The sequence below is a fragment of the Neltuma alba genome, unplaced genomic scaffold (assembly GCF_004799145.2).
Source record: "Neltuma alba isolate B1F8T4 unplaced genomic scaffold, ASM479914v2 tig00012894_pilon, whole genome shotgun sequence".
Classification (NCBI taxonomy): domain Eukaryota; kingdom Viridiplantae; phylum Streptophyta; class Magnoliopsida; order Fabales; family Fabaceae; genus Neltuma; species Neltuma alba.
Window position 1 is genome coordinate 55,156 of NW_021637266.1, and position 24,913 is coordinate 80,068.

At 31.0% G+C, this 24,913-nt stretch overlaps 1 protein-coding gene across 1 annotated transcript; it reads right to left on the minus strand.

Annotated features, from left to right (window-relative positions):
* Positions 1–12,978: 12,978 nt before the first annotated feature.
* LOC114732248 (AAA-ATPase At5g57480-like) lies at positions 12,979–15,016 on the minus strand. Its single transcript, XM_028919545.1, has one exon. It carries the CDS (start codon positions 14,834–14,836, stop codon positions 13,280–13,282), a length of 1,557 nt encoding a protein of 518 aa, XP_028775378.1. The 5' UTR covers positions 14,837–15,016; the 3' UTR covers positions 12,979–13,279.
* Positions 15,017–24,913: the final 9,897 nt, after the last annotated feature.

The following is a 24,913-nucleotide window of genomic DNA, read 5'->3' on the forward strand; positions in this document are numbered from 1 at the left end:
AAGGATCTAAACTGGATCACATATGCACTTCTGCAATGACCCCAAAAATAATACTCCTCCGGTCCTAATTATAAGACCCAATTGACTTATTTGAGGAGATTAAGGAAGTAAGTTAAGTTGGTTATTTATAATAAATAAGTGTTGTCATTCCTAAAATATCCTTGCTAATTAAGTATATTGGCTAAAACTTCATTATTAGAAGGATATCTTGGAAAAAAATGCATAAATATAACAGACAAAATGGATTGGGGTCTTATATTAGGACCAAATAAAAAGTCAAATAGGGTCTTATATAAGGACCGGAGGAGTACTACCCAATTCTTAATATAAAATGTAACTGACTACCACCGGCCTGTTGGCCCAGTGGTGTGGGTGTGTGAGTGACGCGGGTTGCTCCTATGTAACTCAAAAAAAAAAAAATGTAACTAACTAATTTAAAAAGATTAAAAAATTAAATAAATCACTTTTAAAATATTATATTTACTTTTTTTCTTCAAACTAATTTATGTAAGCTAATACATATAAGATAATGATACACATAAGTATTTTAGAGAAATCATGTAACATATATTATAATTAAGTAATTTTTCAGTTTTTTTTATTTTTTCAAATCAATCAACTAGTTCTTATATTAAAAATCAAAGATAGTGTTATAATAAAGCTCTAATATACTTCAGTCAATATAATATAATCAAGGTAGTGGTCTTTACCATGGAACAAAGTATGGAGAATATTTGTGGTATCCTTGTATAACTGGGATCCATTTGCTTTGGGTCAAAAATAAATCAGAATCAAAATAAGAATAAAAGAAGCCTGTTCTTCATCATCATTGAGAGGCTGTGATTATGTGAGAACCAACAAAAATTAAAATGGCCGCCTTTTCCCACATACTGGGGGAAGGAACCTGAAACCCAACCTTTGAACCAAATAAGATCAAAAGATGCAAAAACTGAACCCTACACGCCCACTATTCAATTTATGTTGTTCTTTGATCTTATTTATATTCGGTTTCATTAGATTTATCTTCCAACGTGATTTTTCTTTTTATAAAACTGATTAAAAGTGCCTGTTTGAAAGTTTTTATTGGCCATATAGATCTAAATTTGAGCTGAAAATGGGCTACAAACAGCTAAAAATGAATTTCATTTGCTTAGAATGAACTGCAACAAATCCTTTTTGCCAGTAAAACTTTAAAACAACAAGTTCTTTAAACCAATTTTCCCTTCTTTTTTAATATTTACAAGATTTAGAATGATATGTATCTGTCATGAAAAAAATTTTCCCCAACTTTTAATGTAAAAGTTATTTAACTAATCTGAGTATATTAAATAAGTTAAATAAATTACAACATTATATCATGCATTAATTTATAAATTACATAACTTAGTTTTAAAAAATAATAAATATGAAGGATAAGATGGATTAAATAAAACAATTCCCCAGCTAGCTACTAAATTTAAACTCAATGACTAATTGTTTTTCTTGGATTTAAACTTGGTCCTTTTCAAGAAGAAGGAATCTAATATTTATCTCAGATTGTGTGTGGATCGTTCATTTTCTGCAACTTTATTAATATTATCCTGTCAGAGATTTTCCAGCTTTTGGACACTTGACACAATAGTCACCGCTCTTTTATGTTGATTCGTATCTGATTCTTTCTTCTATTTTCGATCCGATCAATAAATCGAGTGGTTAGTAAAACCCTCGTGCCCATTCTAGGAACCCTCCTTTTTATTAATTCTGTGGATTTTTTTAAGCAAAATTATTGTTGTAATTATTATTTTTATATATCCTTCGGTTCTCATTTTGACTGATTGTCCAAACTTAGGAGAAAGTTAAAAATGCGGTAAAAACTGGAAGGTAAAAGTTTTAAAATATTCCTTTGTTTTGGCCATGCACCTTCAATTCCTGAATTGGCATCGGATCAGCATAAAAATTATAGTCTGTGACTGCAACAATCTCGTCTTTGATACTCAGGACGCCCAAAAGTAATATTACTAATAAGATTTTTAATATAAAAATTAGATAATAATTAATTTAATTATTTGTGATAAATATGTATTGATTTTTTTAAACTATCTTCTTTAGTTATGTTCATTAAAACTAGCTTTTGAAAAAAAAAAAACATTTGAAAGATATGGAATGAGATACTATATTTAAAATTAAATTTAATACTCAAACTAGTTATTATATTAAACACGAGAGCTAGTATATGATAATTTAGAAGATAGGAGATAATTTTGTGCGCTTGCTTTTAATGAGATGGCAAAAACAGATTTATTTTTCATGAATAGTGCCAAATAGGATGTAATTAACAGATCACACGAGACCATAGTCATATTATTGCTATCCAAATTTTTTACTCTTCAATAATTAGTTGAATGATAATAATTGTCTTAGGCACTAAGTAATACTACCTCTTGTCCTGATTATAAGACCCTTTTTACTGACTATAAACAGGATCTTATAATCAGGACCGAAAGTAGTAATAATTACCTACTGCACTGGCTTGAAAAAACAAATTTTGTCTTGGTCTCTTTGCTATGAACAGTATAATTAAATCCAATTCAAGTATGGTGACAAATCCAATTAAAAGTAATTAATTTTCTCAAAAGCATTTTATGTCGATACATGAACTCAAAAATGTATCAGTGGACATATCCTTTCCATTAAAACAAACACGTAATAGTTTATCACAACAAACATAGTTAGTTGGCATGCATGTGCGTTTGGGAAATGTCTGTGTTTAATGTAGAAAGTACAATCTCTCTATAAATAGATAAAAGGACAACAGACACTCATCAAACATAAGTGTCTTCGTGCCTAAATAGTAGTAGTAAAATAAACACCATATTTTGTTTTTCTGTTTTTTTTTTTAAATTTCCCTTTTATTTTCATCGTATTCTCGTTTTATTCGACATGGAATTTTCTCGTCACGCAAAAGGGAAAAAAAAGTCAGGCCCCGGGAAAAAAAATTGTAATTTTCTGGCTAGCTTTTTATTAGAATATTTAGAACTTATTCTGTAATCTTGAAAAAGCAAAAACGTTGCTATTGTTGTCCTTGCCATACAGCAATACAACATGTCGTGGTATTGAAAAAATATTTTTTAAATTTTGATATTTCTTATCTTGAAAGAATTGAGAGGTATAAAATTAAAACTTAATTATAATTTTAAACTAGAGAGAGAAAGAATGAATCGATGACCCAATCAATCAGATTCTAAGGATTAATTAAGTTAATGAAAATTAACGTCATGATTAGAATTCATGAAGAGCAAGACTATATATAAAGAGAAAAAAGCTTTAATTACACAATTATGAAGAAAACATGCACCTTTATGGCCCTTAATTATTCCAAGCAAATCAGTCTATATCAACTTGATATGAGCTTCTTAACACATCTCTCTCTCTCTCTCTCTCTCTATATATATATATATATATCTCACAAGACACACTTTTTTTTTTATCTAAATAATAATAGGAGGAGTTATAGTGAGTTTGAATTGATTGAGAGGTTTAGATTATTAGGTTTCATGATATCAGGAATGGTAAGTAAAAAGCTGATACTGTGGACCAACACCGGGGATATGAATTCTATTTTATCAAATTGACAATTCAACGGGCACAATGATTTTTTATGAGATTAGGTATTAGTACTTTTAAGGCAAAACCAGATACATCTGAAAAACACAATCATGCATTGGACTCTAGTGAAAAAGCAAAGTAGAACAAGTACAAGAGAATGAAGCCCATGGAGCATTATTACCAATCCAATAGCTAATAATCAAAACTTCAACTAACATGCTTTCTTTCCCCCTTGCTAATCAAGTAAGTTGTATCCAAAAGATTCAGTAGAACGTAGATAAGTCCAATTTAATTTTTTTAAAAAAACACTTTAAATACTTAGAAATTATTTATTGACGAGTTTCCGATATTGATAGCGAGATAGTTAATTAAACTCACAGTTTAATGAGGCTAGAAAGTTCTTCGCAAGAGGACTAAAATTAAGGAATTAGCAACGGTGTGTGTGATTGATTGGGCGAGTCATTAGGAATTGAAGTGAAAAAAACAAGAATAATCAATACTTCAACTAACATACTACTTCCAATTCTTAATAGAAGATTTGTGGTTAAAGTGAATTTTATATCAAGAATCAGATATAATACTTTTTTTTCTTTTTGCAAATGGAGCTGCCTCCTGAAAAGTCAATAAGACTAGAACCTTAGCATACTACATGATTCAAAAAAACATTTATAGAGATACTTATAATCTACTTACTGGTAGCATCATAGCCAAATTATTAGTAAAATTTGAACTAACATACTACACGTGTGTGTGTGTGTGTGATTGATTGGGCAAGTGATTAGGGATTAATGGAAGAGGCTTTGAAGCGAAAGAATGTGAATAATCAACACTTCAACTAACATACTACCTCCAATTCTTAATAGAAGATGTATGGTTAAAATAGATTTTATATTAAGAATCAGATGTAATACTTTTTTTCCTTTTTGCAAATCGAGCTGCCTCCTAAAAACCCAATAAAACTAGAATATTAGGATACTACATGATTCAAAAAAGCATTTATAGAGATACTTATAAGTTATTTACTGATAACATCCTAGCTAGATTACTAGTGAAATTTGAACCCATATTTTAATGAAATAAGAGTCGAATTCTTACTAAGTGGATGGAAGAGGGAATTAAGAAGGTCAGGTGATTAGTGAATAATAATAATAATGTGTGGGAGGAGTTGATGAAAGGGTAGGTACGGCAAAAGGAATGGTGGGAAAAAGGAAGAAAAGGCCAAAGAATGCACATAAAGAGGGGTGTGGGGCAGGCATTATAGGAGAAAGGGGAACCATTAGAATAAAAATCTTTGCATTGATCTGCAAGCAACACTGAGCCATCACACCGTGCGTCCTCGTTTTGTTGCTTCCCCTTCCTCCCATCCTTCCCATTTCTTTCCATTTTCACTTTTGTCTCTCTTATTGCTTGGCTGCCTCTCATTTCACGTACGTACCTTCTCATTTCATTACTGCACCTCCCTTTTTCCTTCTTTTCATTCATTTGGCCTTTCCTCACGTTTAAGGGTCACTTCCCTCCTCTTCTTACCCTCATTATCTAATCTATATATTTCCATTCAAATTATATATATAGCTTTTTTTTTTAAAAAATGGCTGAATCAAACCCATTTCAACTTGTTTTTACTTTCTTGATCATATTAATTTTGATAATAGGTTTATTATTTTATGTAAAATTTTCAATATCATATTGATTTCTCACCCTTTATGTGATATATGCCAGACGTCCACTGGCTAGATGTGTGTAATTAGCGTTTGTTTGTTCTCAATTTTTGATGACAGTAAAACTAATTTACTTACTTAATTATGTGAATCAGTAATTCTTGTCTCCTATAAGATATGATACTACCTCCGATTTTAATTATAAGACTTTATTTGTAATCTATAAATGAAATCTTATAATTAACATCGGAGGTCATAAAACACACACACATATATATATATGTATGTGGGAAAGTAGTGTTGTGTGATGAGGATATTCATATAGTTGTAAAGAGAGATTGAGGACGTGTTTGCTTCTTCTTCGTTAAGAAAGTATTATGGCACGTGTTCTTATCTGTTGTGCTTTGAATGTAAACCAAAAAACGAAAATAAAATATTATCAATCAGCACTAAGTAGTCAAGAGTTTCAGTGAGTCAAATTATTACACCAAAGTTTCAAACTCGTAATCTTTGTTTTGTGGGGTTTATGGAGGACACGGTGTAAATATTTGCAAGCTTGTATTACATAAAGGTGACAAATTCTTTGATATGGAATCATATTTATATAAAAATATATATAAAAGTAAATGGACACGTTATTTGCATTGACGACAAACATTGCCACCTCTCGTGAGCCTACATTTCATAAAGTACCTCATCAACACAGCTGAAGAATTATAGCTATATTTGAATTATGATTTATTTATTTTTTAAAAACGCGCGTAAGAGAATTATAATAAGATGCCTAAAAATAAAATAATTACTATTAATTCTAATGACAAATGAACAGTTATCATTTATTATCTTAGAACACACACTGTAAGCTTCTCTTGTCATTACTGAAACTTTTTGGTAATTATATTAATTCCCTAAAACTTTATAGCATTTCTCCTTATTATGGGATGTTATTAATAAATGTATATTCTGTCATAAATATGACAATAATGTGCACATACATACATATATTTATAAAAAATAAATAACATAAAAGAAAATAGTTAAGTCAAATTTATTATATTCATTATATCAAGTTTATCAATTACACGTGGTTATGTGTTTTATTTTTCTTCATGTACATTTGTATTTTAATGATCATATTTTAAGAATAAAACACATAGGTGTAGCCATATATAATTGAGAAACTTGATATAATAAATATAAGTAATTTGATGTAAATATTTTGTTAACATAAACTATTGAGCTTTGAAAAAATACTGCAGCAGCATTACGAAGATATTCATGACAGGCATCCAAAACATTAAACTTTCTACATGTTATATTCAGTTATTTTAGAACATTTTAGATGGAAGAAATATGTATTATATAAATGTTAAAATGTAAATTTATATCAAAATAATATACTCGTAAAATATATTTTAATAACCTAATATAAGATTCATGCATTCTAAAATGAATAGTATTTTTTGGTCATGAATAGTTTGTTTATTATAAAGTTAATATATATATATTTTTTGCCGGCACACACATATATATTACTACCTCCAATATTTAATATAAGAACTCATTTCATTTTTATTTTGGTTATAAATATAAAACCTTAATTTACTTTGTCTCTCATATATATTTATCTACTTTTTTTAAAATAGTCGTTACAATAATAGTAGTTATAACCAATATACTTGATTAGTAAAGATATTTTAGGAAAGACAATATATATGTATTGCAAATAATTAACTTAACTATTTTTTTAATCTACTCAAATTAGTTAATTAGCTCTTATATTAAGGACTGAAAGTAGTATATACTGATTGAAATAATAAAAACCAAACACTTTAATGCAGAAGTTCTTTAATTTTGAAATATTTAGGAATAATATATAAAGGTCCCTGATTTAAAATATTTTATATGTAATATCAGACAATATTATAGAGTTTTTATAAATAACTAATGGACGACAAAAGAAAATTTATAAATAAATAATGCATCCCAGCTAAAAACTATCCGAAGCCGGTGGTCAGGTTCAGAAGAAAGTGGGCCAGCAATTAAAAACTGTATTTATTGATTTTGTTCATGTTTATTTGTTTATTTACAACTGGGCAAGAACCTTTTTTTTTTTTTTGACCAGGAGGCAAGAACCTTGTTTTGTGGTTTTCGAGAATATTCATGGACGACATTTAATATGTCGTAACTAATCAACCTTGGAAACCGTGGAGATACTATGAAGCTTCCCTCTCCGTAGTTGAAGACAATTTTAAATAAAAATTACAGTTCCTTGCTGAAATTAAAAATTTATTGTTTTCAAGTAATTCGAAGAAATACAAATTGAAAATAAATATAAAAAACTGAACTTAAATTTGTAAATTTTACAAATAATTTACATTTTAAAATAAGTTTATTACGAAGATATTTAATTTCTTTCTTTGTTAGCAAAACAGAGATATTTAATTCCAAATTCCATGGAAAACATACATATTGTCTATCATGAAAACTCCTATTAATCGAGTCCAATGTGTTCAACGTGTTAGGATAAATCTTTTCACAAAATTTAATTATCATTAAATTAATCTTTTATGATTTAAGGGCCACTCTGTTATTTCCTTTTATGGGTTACAAATCATGCAATATGCATTGATCAGTAGTTAGAGACTAATCCTCTCCAGATATAAAGATTACCAAAATGAATTTTGTCTTTATCAACAAAAAACTTTTTCCATGCACACGGCATGATTCAAATTTATGATATCATATTTAAGAAACCTAGTCATTTATTAGTTGTGTCAAGTTTTATCATATTGGTGTTATTTTGTTCAACGGATGGACAATGCAAATTATTTAAGTTTCTTTGAGTGAAATAATTAAATTGATATTCTTTTGCATATATTAATATGAAAAAATAGGTATAAATAGATAAAAACAAGTTTCACACACGCGCGTATATATTTTGCCAACTTGTGTTTTTTTTTGGGGGGGGGGGTTAGGCGTGTCATTCCTCCACAACACAACTTCTAATAGAACCCACAAAAACTAATTCTAGAACAAGACAAACAAAACCATCTATACAAGTCCTACAACTCCTACAGTTGTACCAAATAATATACGTATTTAATCTATTTATAAGTGACTTCAAATGTATTTTATACAAACTATGAAAAATCTTAAATTTTACTGATTTTCATTTGAAATTCAACAACTTTCTAATTTTATCCTTATTGAATATACATTATACCTCATATAAACAAAGTTAACACAATAACAAATGAACGGTAAAACGATACGTTCATATAAAAAAATTTCTCAATACCCTATAAATAAGACTAAAAATATTTTTGTTTTTACCCTATAAATAAGACCACATGACATTAAGTTGATCATTATTATAAATTAAATGCCTTTAACATCTATACCTTGAAATGACCATATTAAAACCAAATGAATCAAGACAAACAAGATCATTAATATTATAGCTCCTTACTCCACCAACACTATAAATTATACTTTTTTATCTTTTTTGGAAATTTCTACTCATTGGATCTGTCTCTTTAAGTTCATTAATCCCAGTTATGATATCTGTATCTCTATCCGCATGATTATCCTATTATGTTAGTTCCTTCCAAAATTACATTTGCACCTTCAAAACCAGAAAACCAATTTTTTTTTTAAAAAAATTACTCCCGCAATCCTTAATATAAGACCTGTTTAGCTAATTTGATTATATTAAGAAAATTAGGTAAGTCAGTTAATTATAAGAAATATGACATGTTTTTCCTAAAATACCATAATCATCTTTCTTAATATCCTTCCTCTCTTACTTACTTGATTATAGTTGAGAGAGTATCTACTATAGGGATAATTTAGAAAAAATTGATAATATGAAAATAAGTCTTATATTTAGGATCAAAATTAACATAACAATTAGGTCCTATATTAAGGATAGGAGAGGAGTATAAAGGCAAAGATGATCAGATGAATTTTAGAGTACTAACCATGTGCAGCTATGTCTTAAGCCGGAGTTGTATTACCCAAGTTTAATTAACATGGATATGCTTAAATCTAGGAGTATATTGAGTTTTTGTCCAAATTTTTTTTTAATTAATTTCACCATTTATAATATATTTTTAACAAGGGAGGAGAAAGCAGAACCCTAACAATTCTCATTTTTGCTGCCCGGAAAGCAGCGTTATGAACTGAAGCAAACGAAAAAAAAGAAAAAAAGAAAAAAAGGCAAAGAAAGAACAAAAGCAGCGCTATGAACAAAGTCAGTGAAAAGAAAACGACCTAGAAAGAAAAGGCTGTGAAAGTTGGATTTCATCATTTAAAGAAAAGCTTTTTTATTCATTTTATGCTCAAAGCGAGACGTTCGTTTTTACATGTCATCTTTCCTAGAACTTTCCACGGGTTTTATTTTATTTCATGTTTTAATCTTTAAAAAAATTAAAAAAATTCATTTTCTATCAAACAAATTAAGACAACTAGTCACAAAACTACAACCATTTTCTATTATGCGATTACCGTTTGCATTTTTATTTAAAAATTCTATTCATGTGCTGTGAATAAAAAGTTTTATTTTTACTCAATAGTCGTCGAATCAAATAAAATATACTCAACTTTCCTTCAATAAAATTTAAAATTAAAATCTTATAAATAAAGAAACCACGTAGTACCATATGCCTCTAAACAAATATTAAATCTGACATAATAACATTAGATATTTGGCAATTATATCCGAAAAAAACTGAGCTACGCTTACGCATTAATACGACACAATTTAACATAATCCAAATAAAGTGGGAGGCATACATAATCAAACACACGATTTGATGTTAACAAGAGCATGCCATATGTTGGCACTTGGCAGGCTATGAGGGCATAGCCAGACAACAATATTTTTAAGTACTACAAAAGAATTCTTATAGCTTTTTATAAGAAAAAAACTGTTAAAAAAATCTCCATTACAGAATACATTGCTTAGGGTATCCGAAATCTGTTTAAGAAGTCATGTGTAAAATATTACTCTGGTCCTATTAATAGAATAGAGAAAAAAAATTTCTTGGCCATATTCATAGGATGAACTTTTTTTTTTCCCAAATGAATATATAATTTTATCCTTAATTTATTATTGAATTTATTTTGTTCTCATAGAGTATAATATGTATTAAACATGGATAAAAATCAATAAGTTTGTTGAATTTTAAGGCAGCATTGATAAAATTTAAAATTTTCTTATGTAGGATATGATAAAAATAACTTATAAATATAATCAGGCAGGTATTTTAGTATGTGTAAATCTTCTTTGTGAGCAAGAAATCTATCTCTTAACTACATACAAATCATAAAACATTTGCACACAATTAAAAACGTGTTGTGCATGATCAATATGAACTGGGATTTCAAGTAGTTTTGGATAGTAAATGCTGTAAACAAAGGATTGTTTTTCATCAATAAACAATAATCTCTCTTTATAATTTAAATCGAAATTTGTCGTTTGCCAGATGAGGGCGGTGAAAGCCAAAGTGAGAGAGAGCATAAACATGACAAGCAGAGAGAGGCTTTACAACTCACTTATCAAAATCAACATCCATTTTCCTCATAATAAGTTAATGACTTTTCTAGTCGCCTTTTGTTACCTCAGCCCCTCCTTTTTCCCTACACATTTCTCTGTGGCCCTTTTTGGTTTTTCCCTCCCTCCCCACAAATCTTTCCCCCCCATTCCCAAAATGCCCCCTCCAAATCTCCAATCCTATCCACTGGCACAGTTTGTATATTTTAATCCGCAAACCATTACTTAATCATCAGAGCTTGGCTAGTGGCCTTCCATCCAATCACAGCCTCTCACATATGCAGCCCACCCCTTTCTCCTTTCAATAATCCTTACAGATCCTCGCGTCCTTGTTTCATGATTATGCAATAAAGTTCTCTGTTTTACTTCTCATCCCTCCTCCTCCCATTGCCTAATATAGCACTCATGCTTATCTCCATCTTCTCTTACACACACGCACGCCAAAAACAGATATGAGGTCCACTTTTTGTGATTAGTACATAGTTAATACCATCTTCAATTCTAATTATAAGACATTATTTATAAACTATAAATAAAATATCATAATTAGAACCGGAGATCATAGTAATGAGACTACATATTTTATGTTTTTTTATAAATTTTAAGTTGGAATATCCAATTGAAGCACGGGTTTAGCAAGTGATAGATCGAAGACCGCGTTTAGTAAGTGATAGGTGTGCGCAGCCTTCATATTCGAACTTACAACCTCCACAGTCACATGGAGATAACCTCATCTTTATTCCTAAGCTGGCCCTCAAATTATCAATTGAGTTATTCAAATTTAACACGAATATATCCATTTCAAAGAACAAAATGTTAAAATAATCTAGGTGATTGATCTGGCAAATTATAAGCAATAGTCAATAGGTCCGTTTAGATTAGCGGTAAAAAAGATAACTTATTCTCAATATGACTTTTAGAAAAGTGAGATTGAGTAAAAATTAGATTAAATAATGTGATTTATATTTAAATTGATTTTTATAAAAGTTAGTTTGTAGAGTAAAAAAAAAATTATTCAGATTATGATTGAATAAATAAATTTATTTTATAGAATGATCTAAATAAATACGACTTTTATTAAATAATAAAAAATATAAATTTATAAAATATAATAATTTTAAATTATTACAATATGAAAAAGTTATATTTAATGAATAAAATATATTTAAATTAGAAATCATAATAATGTAAAAAAATTTAACCAAATAATATTACATAATTAATTAGATGATATATTCTGAATAATTTATATAAAATAAAATTATAAAAACTTTTAAAAATTATTTTCGTTTAAAAAAATATTAAAAATAAACAATTAAAAATTGATTAGGAAACATAAAGAATATATAGAAGCATGAAAATATCATAAATATAAAAGAAAAATGTTTTTTAATTTTAAAAACTACTTTTATACAAGTCATAAATAAATTTTACGTACTTTTATAATCATGCTTGAAAAAATAACTTTTAACTTATAAGTATCAAAAATTGTGATAAACAGCTTCCAAAGTCACAAACTCACTTATCACTTGTATCTTAAACGCTCTGCAAACAGGCACAATATACGTCATACACATGGGTCAACGAGTCTCCATGTATGGAGAAGTTCAAAAGTGGGCATGTACAATTTAAATAAAAATGTCACTAGCCAATTTTTAAATGTAAAAATTGAAAAAAAAAGTATTATTTATAAATAATAGCAAACAGTACCGCTAATTTCAAACTACTTGCAACTGGATAGTCACTCTAAAGTCTAAATAGTAAATACTATTATCCTCAACTTGCAAATAATCATTCATCTGCAATCACCAATCCTTACCTCAAGACGCATTAAGGTGATATTAGTTGTATGAAACAACTTTAAAAAGCAAGAACAGGGGCAGCTTATTACACCAAATTAAGGTGAGCCATCTGGGACAACGACAATGATGATGATGGTAGTTGAATGTAGCCCCAGTAAGATAGTTAGTCATCAAGGAGTCTCATTTTCAATTTCAGTGAGATAAGCTTATAAACCAGAAAGAAAGAAAGAAATCTATAAATTGCTATATTCCCCTAACAAAGTCCCCATCAAATCAAGCTCCTACCCTACGCCAAAGCCATGTGCACCCCAGATGTTGACCAATATCCCAGCTGGCTTACCAAGCATGTCAGGTTGTAAAGCCCCCCACGCACAAACACTTCCCAATTCTACATATCACAATCTTACCTACTTGTACTCATTAACTAATGCTCATTTCATTCATATCATAGCTAAGGAGGGAAAAGAAACACATCATAATAATAATCATAATAATAATAATCATAATCATAATTTATGTCACAGATGTTTCAACTTTGTTTCAAAGGTTGTTACTTTACTTCGCCCCCACTACTACAGGCTGTTTCATATTCTATCTTATATTGTCTCTCCCATGAGCTTACCCTTAGAAAACTTTTTGAACATCAAATGCAGAATCTGTCTTGTGTGTTGTTGTATTCATTTGATCTTCTCTTCTTCTTCTTCCTCCTCTGCTTCTTCACCTCCCTTGCTGCAACTGTCCTCTATCTCCGACTCTTCTTTAGGACTCTCCAGAGCTCTTTTCTCTTGTTCTTCCTCTTCGTCTTCGACCCCGCCATTTGTTCCTCTCAGAACTCCATTTTTTTGGTTCCTTTCTGCTGCCAGCTTCAGTGTGTCTAACAATTCCTTCACTGCTTTTTCCTTGAACCTCCGGTTCTTGATCAAAACCTCGCTGATATCAGCCGGAGTCATGCGTGCCCTGTCGACAACTTGCTCTAGTTCCTTCATCACTGAGTCCTCCAAGTCACCTTCTTCGTGTCCCAGATAGTTCTTCAGCAGAATCTTGAGAGCTGAGAATGAACAGTAGCTCATGAAAATGTGCATATCCATCCTGCCACTTCGTAACAGAGCAGGGTCCAGTTTCTCAATGTGGTTCGTGGTGAACACGAAAATCCTCTCGCTCCCACAACAAGACCATAACCCATCAGTGAAATTCAACAACCCAGAAAGCGTTATTGAATTCCCACCATCTTCACCACAAGCAGAGCCGCACGCACCACGTATCTCAGCACCGGGATCATAGTAATTCCTCGAACTACTATTGTTGCTGTTCTTCTTCCTGTTGGTCAGGTTGATTGAGCAATCAATGTCTTCGATGACAATAATGGATTTAGAGCTCGTCTTCATCAGAAGTTTCCTCAGTTCTGAATTGTTATGAACTTCTGTTAGTTCCAGGTCGTATATATCATACCCGAGATAATTCGCCATTGCAGCAATCATACTGGATTTTCCGGTTCCTGGAGGGCCGTACAGGAGGTAACCTCTCTTCCAAGCCCGACCCGTTTTCTGGTAAAACGATTGGCCATTCGCAAAATCTTGCAGATCTTCCATGATCTCCTCCTTTCTTTCTGGGTCCATGGCTAAAGTATCGAACGTGCTGGGATGCTTGAACGGCACCGATTCCCAAGGGTGACCCCGAGAGTCCAAGGACCCACCTCTTGAATTCGTGTACAATAACCGCTCTTGATTCTTCCTCCTAATCTCATTCGCTTTCTCCATAATGTATTCCAAGTAGGAATTCAGAATCAGAGATTTATCCTTCTTCTTGATTCGAAGCGTGAACCCTCGCTTCTCATCCGGCAGCGGCCGCCACGAGAAGGTCTGGGCTTGCCTCTGCGTGACGACGTGCTCCCAGAGCACATTGACGCCGTTGAAAGTATCGACGATGCTGTCATTGTGCGCGAGGCCGAAGGTGAAGCCGCTGGAGTTGAGGGCACGGGTAAGGCTGAGGCGGCTTCCGGTGATGGAGACAGAGGAGCTGAGGTAGAGCTGGACGGCGTTGTAGAGCTCGTTGGTATTGACGCCGTCGATTTCTGTAATATCGAAGTAGCAGTACGAGGAGAAGCAGTGGAAGATCCGGTTGAAGAACTTGATGGTGGCGAACCGAAGCTCCGGCGGGAAAACCGTCTGAAGAAGAGTCTGAGAGAAAGCAAACACACCCAGCAACGATGCCAAAGAGGTCCAAAACTCTCTCATTTTCGCTCAAAATTCCTGTTAGGAATCCGAAGAGAGGCAGAGAAGGGAGAAAAAGATTGGGAAATGCTACAAGACGATGAAAACGTTTTCCTCTATTTATAGACACCGGAGGGATTTGAAGAAGCTTGTGGAGAGAAAGAGAGAATAAAGGTTCAGGGTGAAAAAGGAGGGATGAGTACTCTTTGATATAGAAGAGGCTGGGACAGAGAGAGAGAGGGTGGCCAAGTACAAAGAAAAAACAGGGGTGGCAAAATAAAACAAAAAGGGTTTTTGAATTCCACATTAATCAAAAATCAAGAATTAAGAATATAATAAATAGACCACCCAATTGGTTTTTTTTCCAAAATGATCCTATTTGATTGATATGAGAGAATATAAGAGAGAGGCACTGGTCACTGGATGGGGTCTAGTGCTAGCGGAGTGGGGTCTGCTAATGAAATGATTTTACAGAGAGAGAGGGAAGAGGGTTTTAATGGTGACTTGTGAAGAAGGGCTGAAATTAGCATAATAATGGAAAGAAGAGAGGGATTGGGGAAATGGCCATCTATCAGAAAACAAACCCATTTCATTGGAACTGAACGAGGGAAAGAAGAAGGAAGAAGCGAGTTGAGAGAGGGCTTTATTTACAGCTGGTGGCAGTGCCAGACCTGCAAATGAACAACCTTACAAGTTACAATAAGTTGTGTGTTTTTAGGGCCAAAAAAACACATTTCTTTTTTTTTTAAAAAAAAAAAAACCTACGTATCTGATGCTGATAGAGATATGTCATGGATGCATGTGAGTTTTGCAGTTGCAGGTGTTTTTATTATTTATTTTTTAAAACATTAAACTGCGACGCAACCTAACTAATACATAGGCCCTTATCATTTCGGCTCCTTGGGTCGCCACAAGAGAGACGGTGATTAGGAAAATTAGTATAGACTTTATGGGATCAGATTCAGTTCATTTAAAGTAATGTGCCGTTTCTGGCATTTATTTCAATGGTCCTTGTTCATTTATTTCGGCTAAGGATACATATCTAGGACAAGGACCATTTCGGCTAGATATTTATCACATAACAGATGTATCATATATGTGAATAGTCTAGATATTGAGTTATGTCTAATTTTATTTTTAAATTTAATTTACATTTTTAACAATATAATAGTTGAAAAGTAATTTTTAATTCTCTATTAAAGAAGAAAAAGTTAAATATGCAAAGTTATGTAATGAATCTGATACAATGTAACTCGTGATTTCATGAGATTTATGAAATCTGATATGATACGTATGCAAAGGCCGATGTGATTTTAATCATTGATTATCACTCCTATTCAAGCCTTATTTGAATTCATTAGTAATAAATAAGTTATTCAAATATAGGTTAAGACGAATTTACGCTACTTTGGGGGAAAAAAAAAACTCTCCCTTACTCTCATGACAAGCATCACCTAGAAAGAATTTTTGATCATAAATATAAGTTATCAATCGATTCATTTTTTTTTTTTGATTTCTCCATCCAGTATCTCAGGGCAATGGGCATCTTTCAGTCGTGACAGCGGCCCCAGACTAATCGATTCATTAATTGTTACTCTCTAATTTTACTCTTATTAATAATTAAGGTTTAGTGTTAAAAAACTCATCGAACTGTGTTTGTCTATTTACATTATTTAAGTTAGGGTAAACATGAAAAACAATTTTAATTTATGACGGATTTAATGCTTTAACTGTGATTTCTTAGTACTGGTAAAAAAAACTGATTCCTTAATATGTGATACGCTAACAATTAAAAATTGCCATATAATAGGGACCAGTGGGAGTGTTTGATTCTTATTACCGTTTTCATGTCAGTGTTGATTCTTATAATTTCAAATACTCCTCCGATCCTTAATATAGGATCCAATTCTTGAGTTGGTTTTGATTCTAAATATAAGACTCATTTATCATATTTATCAATTTTCTCTAAATTACCCCTATGAATACTTCTCAACCATAATCAAATAGAAGAGGGAGAGTGGGTATTAAGAAAAATGATTGTGGTGTTTTAGGAAAAATATTTCACTTTTCTTATAATTAACTAACTTACCTAACTTCCTTGATCTAATCAAATTAGTTAAATGGGTCTTATATTAAAGACCGGAGGAATAATAAGTTTTGATTCTTAAAAAAACAAAATAATTCAAGTTTTTATTAAAATTTAGGGGTCAAAAGTTTTGGGTCAAAAAAACTTGAGGGACGGAAATGAAGATAAGAACTATAAGAACCAAATATTGTATTAATCTTTTAAATATTTAGTTCTTCTCACTTGAAAATCAGAATATTAAAATACTGAGAAAATTAATATTTTAGTTCCCATATTTTTGAGTCAGTTATAATTTAGTTTATAAACTTTAAGTCGATGTAATTCAACTTCTGTAGTCTTGGCTCATTTAAACTTAGTCCGTGACTTTGACTAAGTGTAATTTGGTCTTAGTTTTAATCACTTCAAATATTAGTCTTTAAAAAATTAATGAAATATATTTTGATAAAAAAGGGAATATACAATTTTATTTTTTAATGATTAAAATTCTATTCGCCAAAAAATATTAAAATCCTAGGGATTCAATTGTAGTGACTCAAGATTCATAGACTGGGCTGCATCAACTTAGCGTTTAAATATTGAATTTTAACTCAATCAAAACCCTAGGAACAAAAAATTAATCTTTTGTGAATAAATGTATTTAATATGATAATTCTCCAATCCTAAATATAAGGCACATTTTATAGTATTTTAGCACTACAAAATAAATTTTATATTTAGATTTAGAATAAGTGGAGTAATTTTTGGGTTGGTTTTAACCGAGACTCTTAGCGAATTCAACATAAAAAACTGAAAGAGCTTTTTGAAAAAACTGGGAAACTGAATGAACAAAACAAGACAAAGAAAAAACCAAATTGACTTGGGCAATTGCCCATGCCCATATTTATCATATTTACAGTTATTAAAATCAGCATTCTTTTGTTGTTGGCAAAAAATTTGTTTTTTTTCTTAATTTAATTTTTAATTTTGTTCTATTAACATTGTTAACCTTTACATGAAGACTATATAAATACCAATAGAACAAAGTTACAAGCATTAATATTACTCAAAAATAATATTAATTATTTAATTAAAAACACATAAATATTAAATTAAAAATTGAGGAAAAAAATATAAGTAGTTTAAATATGGTTTTCCCAAATAAAAATCTAAATATCAGTCCGTTGTTAGATCCAACTCATCCAAGGCTCACACCCACACGTATAATATATTGATTGACCGCTGGCTGCCTAACAGTGTGATGATTATGTGGTTTGACTTTATTTGACCCTCTCATTTAAAAGAAAAATTATATTAATTGATGCACATATGTCGTTGAACATAATTAAAGCCAGTTGGTGTTTCGAAAATTGATTCACACATAATTAAGACATTTATTAGTCGCAGTCAACCCACAATTACTCCACACGGCAACCAACAAATAAATGGAGAGTCAAAATTGGGTCAGGTAAGTGGTATTTATAACTTACATTCAATATTTCAGATAAATCAGAAAAACTTAAAATTCTGATAGCATTGCTTTAAAATTCATCGAGTTTTTTTTTTTACCAGAAAATTCATCAAGTTTTAACTTTATTCTTATTTACTTTCTAAAAAAATTAACACAACAAAAAAAATAAATATATTTTGGAGGCCAGGGTAATTATGATTAATATTTAAGAGGGGAGATAAATAGGGGGATCTGTGCGTAGAATTAGGAAGGGGCTAGGTAGGGGGGAGGAAAGGGCAGCCTAGCTGGTGTGGGATACTAACCCAGATTTGGGGGGCGGGAGGGATGATTACGCCACTACGGAACGCAGTCATAGGACACGTGTCACAGCGTTAATTGCTCAAAGGTGGGGCGCCTTAATTACTTCATAATATCTGCCCCTCTTCGGATTTGGGCGAAGAACCTCAATCTTTCTTTTTTTGCTTTTTTTTGGGAGAATTTGAAAGAAGTAACAAGAGTGAGTGATGTACACTAAAAAGAAATTATAAAAATTATAATTCTTTTATTTAAAAATATGATATTATCCCTGTCCAACCCTTTTACAGTGCATTTTAATAAATCAAGCCTGCTTTTTAAAAACTAACACAAATTAATACATTTTAATAAACCAAGCCTGATTTTTTTCAAAGCTTGAAACTTGCGTAAAAATTAATTGAAGAAAATACACTAAGTTCAGTCATGTAGAAATTAAATTTTTATTTATTTGCGTAAAAATTAATTGAAGAAAATGCACAAAGTTCAGTCATCTAGAAATTAAATTTTTATTTTCCTTATAAAATAATTAAAATTTTATTTTTAAAATCACCATAGACTTTAATTGAAATTAAAATTTATATAATTTTATATAAATTTAGACTTATTTTATTATTTATTATATATGTTAAAAAATGTTATATGCGTCTAGAAAGTAAAAAGATTACGTGATTTTTAAAACACTAAAAGAAAATTTGAATAATTTTTTTAAAATTTTACAAGAAATTCATATAAATCTTTTTTTAAAAATGATGTAATGTTAATAAAATTAAAAAAAATCAGGTCATATATCATAATTTTATGCAAAGTTCAGATAAAAAAACAAATGATACTTTTCACCAAAAAAAGAAAGTGATACTACTATAGGATAATGGGTAGTTTTGCCTTTCGCTTTAAATTGAAGACAAGAGGAAAGTTAGGATATTTAGCTATGGGCAATTTAATACTTTTAAATTAATATTTTAATATTTGGTCCTTCCTGATAGTTATAATTTTTATTATCATTTTTAATAAATATGATTTTAAGCTGGTCCTTCTCTCTAATTCTCCTTTTTTTTTAAATTTTTTTAAACTTTATTTTCTATTGTTTATATCAATTACATAAACATTACAGTTTTCTTACTATTTTTCTCTCATATTCAATGTCCTTATAAAAAGAGATCTTCAAAAAAAAAAAAAAGCAGAGAGAATCAGTGATTCAAAATTTATGAATAAAAACCCCACATTCAAAGTGACATGTGGCCCAATGAGCTTGATAGTAATTTTATTTAATTTTATAGTTCCAAGTGTTAAATTAATGGATAAAACCACTACTGTATTTTAAGCAAAATTCGTGGTCGGTTTGGCATCCATTGTAAACTTTCTTTTTTTTTTTTAATAAAGTCGTTGAATATCTTGAAAGTTTTTTTTTTTTAACTTTTATATATTTTGAAAGTTTACTTTGCTAATAAAATTGATTATCAAATTATACAGTTTAACCGGTGTCTTTAATTATTAAATTTAATGACAGATATCCGTTAAAAGCAAAAATATTATGAAATAAAATTTCAAAATATATTTGCTTCACATATCATAAAAAATACTTTTTAGAGAGGTGTTCGGTAATAAGTAAAAATAATTCTAAAAAACACTTTTTGTTAAAATTATGATACTTTTAAAATTATGATTTATTTTCTAGCAGACACTCTCTTAGTAGATATTTTCAAAATATCTAAGGACCTTTTTTCCCTCCTGCCAGCGCATAGTATTTTAAACTTCGGTTACCGTCTCATCATCCCGTAAAATGAGAACAAAGTATAACCCGACCCGACCTCAATATCCAGCAGGTAACACGAGACAACGGAAAAGACAAATTAAGCAGCAGCGCAGGCAGAACACAAAGCTGCAGAAAAAGAAGATATCACAATACGAAATACGAATGATAGGAAGCAGAAGACAAAAACACGACGGAAGAATAACCCGGAGCACAAATCATCACCGCCGGCATAAAGGGACGTCGACCATCGGCGGCGGCGCTGCAAAGAACCATCCGAGTGGAAGCAGGCAGAGAATCAAATGGGTTATAGGCGAGGGTAGGGTAGGGTGTGGAGGGTTGCATTGATGGGTCGTATGAATGCGCGGGATGTAATTAATAAGGGAGAAGAAGAGAGAGGGAGAGGTGACGTGAAGGGACCAAATCCGAAATCCAAAATCCGAAATAAAACCAAAAAACGAATAAGAGAGTGATGGCATCACGCTAACCCCAAAAGATTGCTTCAGAAACCTCAGAACGGAACAGGTCAGGGCAGTGACCCAGACACAGTCCTCTCTTCCTCTCTCTCTCTCTCTGCTCTGTTCTTGTCCGTACATTTTGTTCATGCCTACGTAAAATCACTCCTTTCATCTCTTTCCTTCTCACTCCATGTCTTCATTTCTCACTGCTTGCACTTTCAAATCATTCCCACTAGATTCTTTTTTGGCACAATTACACCCAGGTACCATCCGTAAGAAAACAATTTTGTTTTAAAGTGCCAGATATTTACTCCCCGGACCTAATTGGTGTTGTTAATTAACAATGAAAACTAAACGGGCTGTGGGATTGTTTGGATTCACAATCATGAGATATAATTCTTTTTACGTACTTTCTATGCATTTTATAAGGGGAGAATTTCACTGTAGGACCGTAAAAGGTAAATAATCTCAAAGAACCTCCAAAACTTTCTGAAACCTCACTGCAGGACCAAGGGACCAATCTGATATTAATTTTTAGAGTGAGATTACAATAATACCCCTCTCTTTTATTTTATTAAAAAATAAATATTTACCGGAGTTACTGTTCCGGCCACCGGCGCTCAGGTGGCCGCCGTCGGGGTCCGGTCACCGGTGGCCGGAACAGTAACTCCGGCGGGACCTCCGGTGGCCGGAGTTTTTTTTTGTTTAAAAGAAAGTGGCCAAGGGAGGGTTTGAACCCAGGACCCCTTGGCACACCAAAAGACTTGTAACCACCAAGCCAAGCAACCCATTCAATCATAAAATGCAAATAAAACTACATATAACAAAATAAACGCAACAGTCCAAATGTAAGTGAACAAGTGAAATTAGACGATTTACAAGTGGAATTCAGAAATTTGCAACAAAAATTAGGCAATTTACAAATAACATAATAGAAGTCATAACCCAAAATGCAAGTATTTAAGTGCAAATGAGCAAATAAAATTTGAAGATTTACAATAAAAGTTTATGGATTTACAACCCAAATTTGGCAAACACAAGAGAATTTACAACCCAAAATATAAGTGTTTGAATGTAAGTGAACAAGTGAAATTAGACGATTTACAAGTGTAATTCAGCAATTTACAAATAACATAATAGAAGTCATAACCCCAAATGCAAGTGTTTAAGTGCAAATGAGCAAGTGAAATTTGAAGATTTACAATAAATTTTATGGATTTACAACCCAAATTTGACAAACACAAGAGAATTCACAACCCAAAATGTAAGTGTTTGAGTGTAAGTGAACAAGTGAAATTAGACGATTTACAAGTGTAATTCAGCAATTTACAACAAAATTAGACAATTTACAAATAACATAATAGAAGTCATAACTCCAAATGCAAGTGTTTAAGTGTAAATGAGCAAGTGAAATTTGAAGATTTACAATAAAATTTTATGGATTTACAACCCAAATTTGGTAAATACAAGAGAATTCACAACCCAAAATGTAAGTGTTTGAGTGTAAGTGAACAAGTGAAATTAGACGATTTACAAGTGGAATTCAGAATTTACAACAAAAATTAGGCAATTTACAAATAACATAATAGAAGTCATAACCCAAATGCAAGTGTTTAAGTGCAAATGAGCAAGTGAAATTGTCGAATTTCACTTGCAAATCTATAAACTTTTGTTGTAAATCTTCAAATTTTATTTGCTCATTTACACTTAAACACTTGTATTTGAGATTGTGAGTTCCATTATATTATTTGTAAATTGCCTAATTTTTGTTGTAAATTGCTGAATTCCACTTGTAAATCGTCTAATTTCACTTGTTCACTTACACTCAAACACTTACATTTTGGGTTGTGAATTCTCTTGTGTTTACCGAATTTGGGTTGTAAATTCATAAACTTTTATTGTAAATCTTCAAATTTTACTTGCTCATTTGCACTTAAATACTTGCATTTTGAGTTATAACTTCTATTATGTTATTTGTAAATTGCCTAATTTTTGTTGCAAATTTCTGAATTTCACTTGTAAATCGTCTAATTTCACTTGTTCACTTACATTTGGACTGTTGCGTTTATTTTGTTATATGTAGTTTTATTTGCATTTTATGATTGAATGGGTTGCTTGGCTTGGTGGTTACAAGTCTTTTGGTGTGCCAAGGGGTCCTGGGTTCAAACCCTCCCTTGGCCACTTTCTTTTAAACAAAAAAACTCCGGCCACCGGAGGTCCCGCCGGAGTTACTGTTCCGGCCACCGGTGACCGGACCCCGACGGCGGCCACCTGAGCGCCGGTGGCCGGAACAGTAACTCCGGTAAATATTTATTTTTTAATAAAATAAAAGGGAGGGGTATTATTGTAATCTCACTCTAAAAATTAATATCAGATTGGTCCCTTGGTCCTGCAGTGAGATTTCAGAAAGTTTTGGGAGCTCTTTGATATTAATTGTCTTCTGCGGTCCTACAGTGAAATTTTCCCTTTTATAAATCATGATCAAAAAATTGTTGATAAATTTTTTCATTTTATTTGTAAATCACTCTCAATATATTTTATATATACCAATAAAAATATTAAACTTTATTAACTCTCATTTAAAATTTAATAATTTTCTAATCTTATTCTTATTTAATATACAATATACTTTATGAGAACAAAATTAACACAATAATAGATGAAGCTTAAAGTTGTACATTCATATAAAATTTTCTCTACTTGTCTCATAAATAGGATCAATTTTTTTCTCTCTGCACTATAAATAGGATCAGAAGAATGCTTACAAGTTACTCGTTCGGTTCTTAATATAAGACCTAATTGTTGAGTTGGTTTTGGTCCTAAATATAAAAATCATTTCTCATATTTATTAATTTTCTTTAAATTACTCCTATAGATACTCCTTCAATCATAATTAAGTAGAAGAGGGAGTAGGGGTATTAAGAAAGATGATTATAATGTTTTAGGAAAAACGTATCACATTTCTTATAATTAACTAACTTACCCCTAACTTTCTTAATCTAATCAAATTAGTTAAATAAGTCTTATATTAAGGATCGGAGAAGTATTACAAACAATCCCTATAAAATGACACTAAATAGTACTCTCTCTGTCTCTTTTTATAAATAACAACTGTCATTCCCTTCTTGTCTCTAAATATAAGCAATATTTACAATTTGTCTTAAATTATTGTAGCAAATTTCCTATTTTACCCCTATTAATTTTTATTTTAATACTTAATATATTTATTATATCTTTTCCATCACACATTCTCTCTCTTTCATAATTCTTTTTATTATAATAAATTTTTATTCTCTTTCTTATACTCTCCTTCTATAAATAAGAGTATTTTGGAGAAAGAACTCCTAATTTTTATCTATTTATTATCTTTAACTAATTTTTTGATTTATGTAATGAAATCCAAGATTGTTTATAAAAAGAGGTTGAGGGAGCAATGTATAAGTTAGCCTTAGGGTTTAAACACAGATCTCCTGAAGGCTTGCTACGTGAAGATTTCACTTGTTTTTTAAAAAGAAATGAAGGAGTTAATTATGCGCCATTGATCAGTGTGTAATGAACTAATGATCATAATACTTAAAAAGGCCAAGCAAGCTTAGAGGATAAATATGATGGATTAATGATAATGTCCCAACTCAATTAATTACCTCTGAGTGTGGAGTTCGTGTATTGTGACTCATATATGATGTGCATGTTGCCATCACTAGCTAACTTCTGTTTTCAGGTTTCTCATGTCTTCTTCGTATTAAAGAAAAACGTAAGTGATAATGCGATTATAGGGTTAGCTACATGATTTTAAATTAAGTTCAGCAAACGATTAAAATATGGGCCTTTCGACTTTTACTGAAACCAATTATAGTTGTTTTTTTTTTAATTATTGGAAGGTGATATATATACGCTAGAAATAAAACGCAACATTGGTGCAAATCGACTCGCTCACCGACTCAATCATTTGTTTCCCTTAAAAGACAAACTTTTTCCCCTCGCCTTCAAGTTAAATAATTAATATATATATATATATTTTAAAGTCAGATTTATATGTGTAAATTAGATTCAAACCATCTTTAAT

Bases quoted from the DNA above. Each gene is read 5' to 3' on its own strand.
- LOC114732248 (XM_028919545.1), bottom strand. From the start codon at position 14,836: ATGAGAGAGTTTTGGACCTCTTTGGCATCGTTGCTGGGTGTGTTTGCT.